Genomic DNA, 10790 nt, shown 5'->3' on the forward strand with positions numbered 1-10790 from the left:
TCACAATTTGATGTCACATTTAAGATCACCCATAATAACACCTTTATCTCATCTTTAATGCCCTTTATTCTTTACTTTAAAACACATTTAATAATCTGTGTTGAAATGTTTAATCAAAAAACAAAGCTACATTTGTGGTTTTATACCAGAAATAAAAGTCCAAGAGGATCAAGTACCGGGTGGAACGATGTGTCAGTGGTTTACACGCTGCTGCACAGGCAGAGGGTCACCAGTCCAAGTTCCTGTGTGTGTGTGTGTGTGTGTGTGTGTGTCCTCTCCTCCAGGTACTCATGCCTGAGACTCGTATTGGGGACACTCAATTGTCCCAGGGTGAGGATGTGTTTGTCCTGGGATGGACTGGACCTGTCCAGGCCAGGTCCACATGTCCAGACCCACCTGTCCAGACCTGGTCCACCTGTCCAGCTCCACCTGTCCAGACCAGCTCCACCTGTCCAGGCCTGGTCCACCTGTCCAGCTCCACCTGTCCAGACCTGGTCCACCGGTCCAGACCAGGTCCTCAGGCAGCATTGAGGCTCCAGCACAGGAGCAAAAGAGGACAAACGTTTGTTTCCAGGGACGTTTTGAGAAACTCTGAAGTTAAAACTTTGCGTTCAGTCGTCGTTACTGTAAAATGAAAATAACGTTAAAAATACTAGAACAGGACATTTTAATGTGAAGACGATAATCTCACTGGCTGATTAGAAGGTCTGCGTTTGGCTTTAAATTGTGGAAGTACAAAAGTTACTCTGAGATTTAGAGTAGATTACATGACGTTGATTCTTAATGCAGAAAAACTCTAAACGTTGCATTTGGAACAAAGACAAACGTCCAGCAGAACCGAGTTCCATCTTCCGTCTTGTCATTGATACGGAACAAATGTGAGGCGTTTCTGGGGGAGCAGCTGGACCCATGGGGGGCACATCAGGACCCCTTTACCCCCCCCCCCCCCCACACACACACACACACACTGCAATGACCCCCCCAGGCCAAGATTATAACTAGAACCCATCAGCAAAATAACAAAACATAGAGAAACGTGTGAGAACTGGGTCAAACAACATGTGGGAGGAAATGTTGAAGAATTCAAATAAAACCAAATAAACTTGATTTAGACATTAAAAGAATCAAAAAGCTTTTAAATTGAGAAAACGTCTCTAAAGTCAAACACGCTGTGAAGCAGAAAACAAGAAACACTGAAGTGGAGGAAAAACGTCTGAAAAGGAAGATTCTGGACGAGAAGAAGTGGAAAAATGTTGAAATAAATCTGCAAAGCAAAAGGTTTTAATTTGTACAATTTTCTAACATGTAGTACCGCCACGGACCAGCAGGGGGCCGCGGCGCAGGGAAAAGGCGCCAAAAGCCCAACGTGAACAAACCAGATGACGTCATCCAGAGGTTCAAACCGCAGCCTGATGCAGGAGGAGATCAAATCACCGACTGAGACCAGGATTCATGTCTCTGATGAAATAATGAGGAACTTTTCTATGAAACATTTTGTCTTGATAGAAAAACAACAAACATTTTCAGAGAAGAGAAAAAATCTGAGCGACTTTTTAACTGGAGTTCAGACGACTTAACGACTTCCTGTCGTCAGGACCACGGTCTCGTCCTCCATGTCTCGTCCTCCAGGTCTCGTCCTCCATGTCTCGTCCTCCATGTCGGGGTCTTGTCTTCCACGGTCTCGTCCTCCATGTCGGGGTCTTGTCTTCCACGGTCTTGTCCTCCATGTCTCATTCTCCACGGTCTCGTCCTCCATGTCGGGGTCTTGTCTTCCACGGTCTCGTCCTCCATGTCGGGGTCTTGTCTTCCACGGTCTCGTCCTCCATGTCGGGGTCTTGTCTTCCACGGTCTTGTCCTCCATGTCTCGTTCTCCACGGTCTCGTCCTCCACGGTCTCGTCCTCCATGTCGGGGTCTTGTCTTCCACGGTCTTGTCCTCCATGTCTCATTCTCCACGGTCTCGTCCTCCATGTTGGAGTCTCGTCCTCCACGGTCTCGTCCTCCATGTCGGGGTCTCGTCTTCCACGGTCTTGTCCTCCATGTTGGAGTCCCGTCCTCCACAGTCGAGGTCTCATCCTCCATGTCTTGTCCTCCATGTCTCGTTGTCCATGTCGGGGTCTCGTCTTCCACGGTCTCGTCCTCCATGTCGGGGTCTCGTCTTCCACGGTCTTGTCTTCCATGTTGGAGTCTCGTCCTCCATGTCTCGCTGGAAAAGACACCTCAGTCCGACTCCTCCTCATTTCTTTTTTATTAAAACAACAAGGTAAAATGCAAACTTCAAAAATAAGTTTGGTGTCAATCAGATCTCAAGGAGATCAAAGAGATCAAGGAGAACACGGCGACGTGGCTGAAAGATTGTTCTCTCGTTACATCACCCCCCCCCCCCCCAGAATCTGTCCAGAATCTTCTCCTCGCTCAGGAAACTATCAGAACCAGAGCGACGCTAACGAGGCTAAATAACAGCTTCATACCAATACAGCTGGTAAACAACAACAAACAAATACTGAAAAGGAAAGAAAACATGAAAAGTGCTTCACTTCAGCAGCTCCGGACCTTTTTAACTGTAAACCTACAAACAAACGTCGCTTTTCGTTTCCATCATTTCTCAGTCACATGTAGAATTAATTGCCACGTGTCCCTGGTTTCTGATGGGGGGGGGGGTGAGGGGGCAGGGGGGGGGCACTGATCCACCCTCACAGAGAGGAAGTGTTCTTACAGGCTTTAAAGGTGCAGTATGTCCCTTCTCTGCAGGGGGCAGCACTGAGTCGAAACACCGAATCAGAAAAGTTCCTAAAACCTCGGAGAAAATTCTGTCGGGGTTTTGTTTTTCTTACAAATATTAAAATATCTCTTGTAAATTGTACTTTTGATTTTCGTGATTTATTCATTAAAATGATGAAGAATGCAGCAGAAAAAGTCCTGAAACGTCAGTTTTGGTGAAATAAATCTGAAATGTTTCACCTGCTTCTCAAGACGTTTGTGTAAAAAGTCAAAAGTGAGGATTCTGGGATTAAATCTCATGACGCGACGGAGCGTCAGCGTAAACCGTCACATCCTGTCACTTCAAACAGTAAAAGCATTAAAGGAATAATCCAACGTTTCACGAACGTCGTCAGCAGGAAGGCGAGAAGCTTCAGCGGCTCGCTAATCTGACGTCAAGCGTTTAAAGAACAAACGGCTTCATCTACGGTAGAATTATTACGAAACGATATCAGTCAGATGTTTCCAGAGTAAACGTTGAAAATATTTAGTGAAACGAGCAGAAACACCAAGTTTCTCTAAAGCGTCACGTCGTTTCTTCTGCCTGTGACACTTTTTAAAATATTTCAGTTGCTCAGGTGAAGTTAGAAATCTGCCGGTGAACCCTGGGGGGCGTGGCCTAACTCCTGAGCCAATAGGAACACTTCCTTGAGGAGATGAGTGCAGGTTGAAGTTGCTGATGTGACGAAACGAAGCGACTCGACCTGCAAACGGCTTTTCCTCAAACTGGAACTGAAAGTTTTTTGCTGAGAACTTTAAAAAGTAAAGATTCAGTTGAAACTGCGGCGGCGAGTCGATTCCTCTTGTTCGTCGTCGTCGAGAAGCGAATCGTCTGTCGGCAGATCAAAGTCAAAGATCAAAGATCAAAGTCCTGAAGCTTCTGACGGGAAGAAGGAAAAGAAAAGTTCAACTCCTCGTTTCCCTTCGGAGACGTTCCAGGGTAGGAGCTCAGAGGAAGTGATGTCAGAGCGTGGCCCCGCCCTCCTCTTGTGGCTCCGCCCCTCACACCAGCGTGATCTCCACCTCCTCCCGCCGCTTCACCTGCCCCCGGGGGTGCTGCTTCGGGGGGGGCGGGGCAGCGCGGACCTGGAACAGCCACGGGATTATCAACAAGTGTCAGTAGGAAGGGAGGCCCCGCCCCTCCCCCCCCCCCCCCAGTGGAACTCACCGGCCGGATGGTGGACGAGCCTCCGTCGGGGTACTTGGGGGGCTGGGGGGGTCCCTGGCCTGGACCTGCGGGACAGATGACATGAGCAACACCAGACCCCTGACAGGAAGTAGAGACTCTTACTGTGAAGGGGGCTCTTACTGTGAAAGGGGCTCTTGTTGGGGGTGGGCGGGGCTCTGTGGTGCCCGTTGTGGTAGGACGGCGGCCGCCCGACGGGGGAGGCGGTGGCGCTGCAGGGGCTGGAGGCCGGCGAGGACAGGGTGGGGGTCTGGAGGGGGCTGCTGTGGAGGGGGAGGGGGCTGGAAGGGGCTGCGGGGGGAGGGGGGGGCCTGCAGGGGGCGTCAGAGCGTCAGACCCAGAGAACCGCTACCGTAACGAGACGTGGACGAGGGGGGGGGGGGGGTCCTGTACCTGAGCGCCGCCGTCCCGCTGTCCGTCCCCGTCCTCGGCGGCGGGCGCCAGGTCCTCCACCAGGACGGCGGGGAAGACGCCCACCGCGCCGTTCAGCTCGCCCTCCCAGAAGCCGTCGTCCTCGCGGGTCTGGCGGCTCAGGATGCGGATGACGGCGCCTTCGGGGAAGGACAGCTCGTCCTCCGTCTGCCCGGCGTAGTCGTACAGCGCTTTGGCGAAGGACACTGGAGAGCAGAGGAGGACATTACCGAGAGGACAGTTTCCCGGGGGGGGGGGGGTTTGGGGAGGGGTGGGGGTCTCACCGCTGGAGTCTCCGTTGACGGGCGGCAGCTCGCCCTCGGGCTCGGTGGAGTTGCTGGAGGAGTGCGAGCGGGCGTCCAGCGCCGCCAGCGCCTGCAGCATGCTCAGCAGGCTGTTGGAGGACGGCAGCTGCAGGTACTTCTCGGGGACGTAGCCCACCTGGCCGCCGCGGCTCCTCGCCTGCGGGACGGACGGCGGTGAGACGGACAGCGAGGGACCACACGTCCCCCCCCCGTCCTGACACTTCTACCGTCCCAATCGTTTCTGCACCAGCGTGTCGACGGCGGGTTCTTCAGGTCAGGGGCGCTTAAAGAGGCGGAGCCTCGTTGGGACCTGGACACTGATTGGACGTTCTGACAAGAACCCGCCGTCCAGACTCTGGAGCTTCAGGTTCGTTTGTCTTTTGACGTCCTGAACGGCGCCACGGAAGAACGGAATCATATTCACGCCACAACAGTTTCACTGTCTTGACGCTCGCGCAGCAGAAGCACTAAGCTCCGCCCCCTCCCAGAGTCACATGACGCTGAATACCTTGACCCAGTCCTCCATGTCTCCGTCGTCGATCACCTCCAAGATCTCCTGCTCCTCGATGGTCAACTCGTCTGGCTGGGACGCCTGGACACAACCAGCCCGTCAGAGAGAGTGTGTGTGTGTGTGTGTGTGTGTCTGTGTGTGTGTGTGTGTGTGTGTGTGTCTGTGTGTGTGTGTGTGTGTGTGTGTGTGTGTGTGTGTGTGTGCGTGTGTGTGTGTGTGTGTGTGTGTGTGTCTGTGTGTGTGTGTGTGTGTGTGTGTGTGTGTGTGTGTGTGTGTGTGTGTGTGTGTGTGTGTGTGTGTGTGTGTGAGAGTGTGTACCTTGTAGGAGTAGAGCACCTTGCAGGTCAGAGGGTAGTTCTTCAGGGTGCTGGAGGGACTGGAGCTGCTGTCGTCCAGAACCTCGCCGCTGTCCTCCGTCTCCTCCTCGTCCTCCCGCTCCAGATCAGCTGTTCCCTTCAGAAACACACACACACGCACACACACACACACACACACACACACACACACACACACACACACACACCCATCGCTGTTTTATGTTTGAATCAGCGACACACATGTATCCTGCCAGCAGCTCCGGCTGCCCACCAGCAGGGGGCAGCACATCACCTCCTCTGCAGTAGTAGAACTAGCCTTGTTCTCTGTGCCTCCAGCAGGAGGTCCTGCCACTAGAGGGCGCCACAGGTAGAAACACCAGATGCTCCAGAGCCGCCATCTTGGAGAGGTCAACATGACGACCCAGGCTAAAGAGACACTCAACATCTGGAGCTCGTCCAGGAAGCAACACCTGTTCTATCTCAGGCTAAAGCAGAGGAAAACATCTGTCCTGTGGAACCTCATGGAAAATTACTGGGGGGGTTTGGGGGGAGATTATTTCATCATCTCATATGAAATAATGTTTGAATGAATATTTCCATTTGTCGAAAAGTTTCACTTTGAATTAAAAAGATGCTGAACGACTCAGAATCCGTCACTTTGGTTCTGTTAGGGCTGATTTCATGTGATAATGTGTTTCAGCTACGACTGATTTCAACTTCCTGTTAAGGCCCCACACTGCCCTCTGGTGGGCCACTTCCTGTTAAGCCCCCCCCCCCCCCCCCCCACACACTGCCCCCTGGTGGCTGGAGGCGGGACCACTGCTGAAAGTGTCAGTGTGTGGGCGGTCTTACAGAGAGTGAAGGATCCTGGGTACTCAGGTTGTTCCAGCGTTCGTTCTCCAGCTCCTCCATCACTTGGTTCATGGCGCTCTTCAGCCACGTTTCCACGGCAACGCCGGCCTGTCGGAGCAGGTCCAGACGAGCTTCTGCCTTCACCTTCACCGTCTGGACAGTTTGACAGGGAGAGAGGAAGTGACGGAGGAGGTGGAGGTCAGGAGAGGATGATACAGTGAAACAGAGAGAAGAAGTGACGGAGGAGGTGGAGGTCAGGAGAGGATGATACAGTGAAACAGGGAGAGAAGAAGTGACGGAGGAGGTGGAGGTCAGGAGAGGATGATACAGTGAAACAGAGAGAGGAAGTGATGGAGGAGGTGGAGGTCAGGAGAGGATGATACAGTGAAACAGGGAGAGAAGTGACGGAGGAGGTGGAGGTCAGGATTTACCTCGGCCCTCCGGAGGCTCTGCTGGGCCGCCTCCACCTTCACCTCCACCTCACTGCTGCTCTGCTCCGACACGTCCTGAGAACCCAGCTCCTCCAGTGCCTGGGGGGGGGGGGGGGCAGGGAGGGGGGGGGGGGCAGGAGGGGGGGGATCAACAATGTTTCAGATTAACAATGTTTCAGATCAACAATGTTTCAGATCAACAATGTTTCAGATCAACAGCAGATTAACGGCGGAGGACAGAGGTCCTGGACTCGGTGTCTCACCCTCTGAGAGGACAGACAGAGGACAGAGGACATACAGAGGACAGAGGACAGGCATGGGACATGTGTCTCATCCTCTGAGAGGACAGGCAGAGGACAGGCAGAGGACAGGCAGAGGGCAGACAGAGGACAGACAGAGGACAGGCAGAGGGCAGACAGAGGACAGACAGAGGACATACATAGGACAGACAGAAGTCAGACAGAGGGCAGAGGACATACAGAGGACAGACAGAGGGCAGACAGAGGGCAGACAGAGGGCAGAGGACCTGCAGAGGACAGGCAGAGGACAGACAGAGGACAGGCAGAGGGCAGACAGAGGGCAGACAGAGGGCAGAGGACCTGCAGAGGACAGACAGAGGACAGGCAGAGGGCAGACAGAGGGCAGACAGAGGGCAGACAGAGGGCAGAGGACCCTGCAGAGGACAGGCAGAGGACAGACAGAGGACAGGCAGAGGGCAGAGGACCTGCAGAGGACAGACAGAGGACAGGTGTCTCACCCTCTGGGTGTGGACGATGGTCTTGTACTCCCTGGCCACCCTGCTGGACCACCTCCTGGCCTCCTTGTCCAGGCTGTGCTCCTCCGCCGTCCCACTTTCCCTCTGCAGCTGCATCACCTGAGGACGAGGCGGGGACAACGTCAATATTTGCTCTGGACGGACACGGCCAGCTGGAGGACGCCGGCGGCGTTTCCCAAGACGCGGCCCACTGCTGACATCCTGCACGCTGAAGAAGTGCATTGTGGGAGTGACGTGAGTGAATGGAGCCGTTGTGTTCAAAGGACAGGCAGCGGGGACGTCGTCCTGTTGGACACCGAGGGACGTAAATAAACGTCCAGAGCAGGCGGGGGCCTGGGGGGCAAACAACAACATCACTGGGAAAAACAACAGTCTGGGGTTTATTGAACTTTTAACACTTAATATTTAACATTAACATTTAATATTTAACATTAACATTTAATATTTAACATTAACACTTAATATTTAACATTAACATTTAATACTTAACACTTTATATTTAACATTAACATTTAATATTTAACACTTTATATTTAACATTAACATTAACACTTAATATTTAACATTAACTTTTAATATTTAACATGAACTTTTAACATTTAACATTAACTTTTAATATTTAACATTAACTTTTAATATTTAACATTACCATTTAATATTTAACATTAACATTTAATATTTAACATTAACTTTTAACGTTTAATATTTAACATTAACGTTTAATATTTAACACTTTATATTTAACATTAACATTTAATATTTAACACTTTATATTTAACATTAACATTAACACTTAATATTTAACAGTGAACACGACGCAGCTTCACTGCCCAGTCACCTCAAGTCACATGACTGAGGAGGACGAGGAACCGTCAGGTGTCCTCAACAGTCTCTCAGGGTCTGGTTCAGTCTACAGTCTCTCAGGGTCTGGTCCAGTCTACAGTCTCAGGGTCTGGTCCAGTCTACAGTCTCTCAGGGTCTGGTCCAGTCTACAGTCTCTCAGGGTCTGGTTCAGTCTACAGTCTCAGGGTCTGGTCCAGTCTACAGTCTCTCAGGGTCTGGTCCAGTCTACAGTCTCAGGGTCTGGTCCAGTCTACAGTCTCTCAGGGTCTGGTCCAGTCTACAGTCTCAGGGTCTGGTCCAGTCTACAGTCTCTCAGGGTCTGGTCCAGTCTACAGTCTCAGGGTCTGGTCCAGTCTACAGTCTCTCAGGTCTGGTCCAGTCTACAGTCTCTCAGGGTCTGGTCCAGTCTACAGTCTCAGGGTCTGGTCCAGTCTACAGTCTCTCAGGGTCTGGTCCAGTCTACAGTCTCTCAGGGTCTGGTCCAGTCTACAGTCTCAGGGTCTGGTCCAGTCTACAGTCTCTCAGGGTCTGGTCCAGTCTACAGTCTCAGGGTCTGGTTCAGTCTACAGTCTCTCAGGGTCTGGTCCAGTCTACAGTCTCTCAGGGTCTGGTTCAGTCTACAGTCTCAGGGTCTGGTCCAGTCTACAGTCTCAGGGTCTGGTCCAGTCTACAGTCTCTCAGGGTCTGGTCCAGTCTACAGTCTCAGGGTCTGGTCCAGTCTACAGTCTCTCAGGGTCTGGTCCAGTCTACAGTCTCAGGGTCTGGTTCAGTCTACAGTCTCTCAGGGTCTGGTCCAGTCTACAGTCTCTCAGGGTCTGGTTCAGTCTACAATCTCAGGGTCTGGTCCAGTCTACAGTCTCTCAGGGTCTGGTTCAGTCTAGAGTCTCTCAGGGTCTGGTCCAGTCTACAGTCTCTCAGGGTCTGGTTCAGTCTACAGTCTCAGGGTCTGGTTCAGTCTACAGTCTCAGGGTCTGGGTCAGTCTACAGTCTCAGGGTCTGGGTCAGTCTACAGTCTCAGGGTCTGGTCCAGTCTACAGTCTCAGGGTCTGGGTCAGTCTACAGTCTCAGGGTCTGGTCCAGTCTACAGTCTCAGGGTCTGGTCCAGTCTACAGTCTCAGGGTCTGGTTCAGTCTACAGTCTCAGGGTCTGGTCCAGTCTACAGTCTCAATGTCTGGTCCAGTCTACAGTCTCAGGGTCTGGTTCAGTCTACAGTCTCAGGGTCTGGTCCAGTCTACAGTCTCAGGGTCTGGTTCAGTCTACAGTCTCAGGGTCTGGTTCAGTCTACAGTCTCAGGGTCTGGTCCAGTCTACAGTCTCAGGGTCTGGTCCAGTCTACAGTCTCAGGGTCTGGTTCAGTCTACAGTCTCAGGGTCTGGTCCAGTCTACAGTCTCAGGGTCTGGTTCAGTCTACAGTCTCAGGGTCTGGTTCAGTCTACAGTCTCAGGGTCTGGGTCAGTCTACAGTCTCAGGGTCTGGTCCAGTCTACAGTCTCAGGGTCTGGTCCAGTCTACAGTCTCAGGGTCTGGTTCAGTCTACAGTCTCAGGGGTCTGGTCCAGTCTACAGTCTCAGGGTCTGGTTCAGTCTACAGTCTCAGGGTCTGGTTCAGTCTACAGTCTCAGGTCTGGTTCAGTCTACAGTCTCAGGGTCTGGTCCAGTCTACAGTCTCAGGGTCTGGTTCAGTCTACAGTCTCAGGGTCTGGTCCAGTCTACAGTCTCAGGGTCTGGTTCAGTCTACAGTCTCAGGGTCTGGTTCAGTCTACAGTCTCAGGGTCTGGGTCAGTCTACAGTCTCAGGGTCTGGTCCAGTCTACAGTCTCAGGGTCTGGTCCAGTCTACAGTCTCAGGGTCTGGTCCAGTCTACAGTCTCAGGGTCTGGTTCAGTCTACAGTCTCTCAGGGTCTGGTCCAGTCTACAGTCTCAGGGTCTGGTCCTCCAGTTAAATCCAGTTGAAAACAATCAAACATGAAAAGTTTCCTGTTCAAACCTTCTTCTGCTTTTTAAACTTCTTTTTATGTGAAAATGCAACAATGTTCAGATTTGACATTTCCATGTGTGTGTGTGTGTGTGTGTGTGTGTGTGTGTGTGTGTGTGTGTGTGTGTGTGTGTGTGGTGGTCTCTGATGAGGACCACTCACAATGCCTCCTTTTCACAGCTGGGCTGTTCACAGGGTCCAGACCCCCCCCCCCCCTCCTGCCCCCCCCCCCCCCCTCCTGCCCCCCCGTGGCTCACTGCCCTACCGGATCCCAATGTCTGGTGCAAATGGCATGGGGAGGGGAGGGGAGGGGAGGGGGGGGGGGGGGTAAGGGGAGGAGGTGGGAGGTGGGGGGCGGGGGGGAGTGGGGGTTAGGAGGGGGGTAAGGGGAGGAGGGGGGGGCTACACTGATGTTTTCTTTAGGAACAGG

General features: G+C 52.4%; 1 protein-coding gene across 1 annotated transcript; it reads right to left on the reverse strand.

Annotated features, from left to right (window-relative positions):
* Window positions 1-3615: 3615 nt before the first annotated feature.
* On the reverse strand, window positions 3616-7665 carry LOC308139310 (F-BAR and double SH3 domains protein 2-like). Its single transcript, XM_080508710.1, is given in 11 exon segments — window positions 3616-3844; window positions 3927-3991; window positions 4068-4218; window positions 4220-4255; window positions 4338-4561; window positions 4640-4817; window positions 5169-5252; window positions 5490-5624; window positions 6341-6493; window positions 6772-6870; window positions 7529-7665. Coding segments are annotated over 11 exon segments (1323 nt in total). The 5' UTR covers window positions 7643-7665; the 3' UTR covers window positions 3616-3760.
* Window positions 7666-10790: the final 3125 nt, after the last annotated feature.

This window comes from Blennius ocellaris, assembly GCF_963422515.1.
Source record: "Blennius ocellaris genome assembly, chromosome: 14".
Classification (NCBI taxonomy): Eukaryota; Metazoa; Chordata; class Actinopteri; order Blenniiformes; family Blenniidae; genus Blennius; species Blennius ocellaris.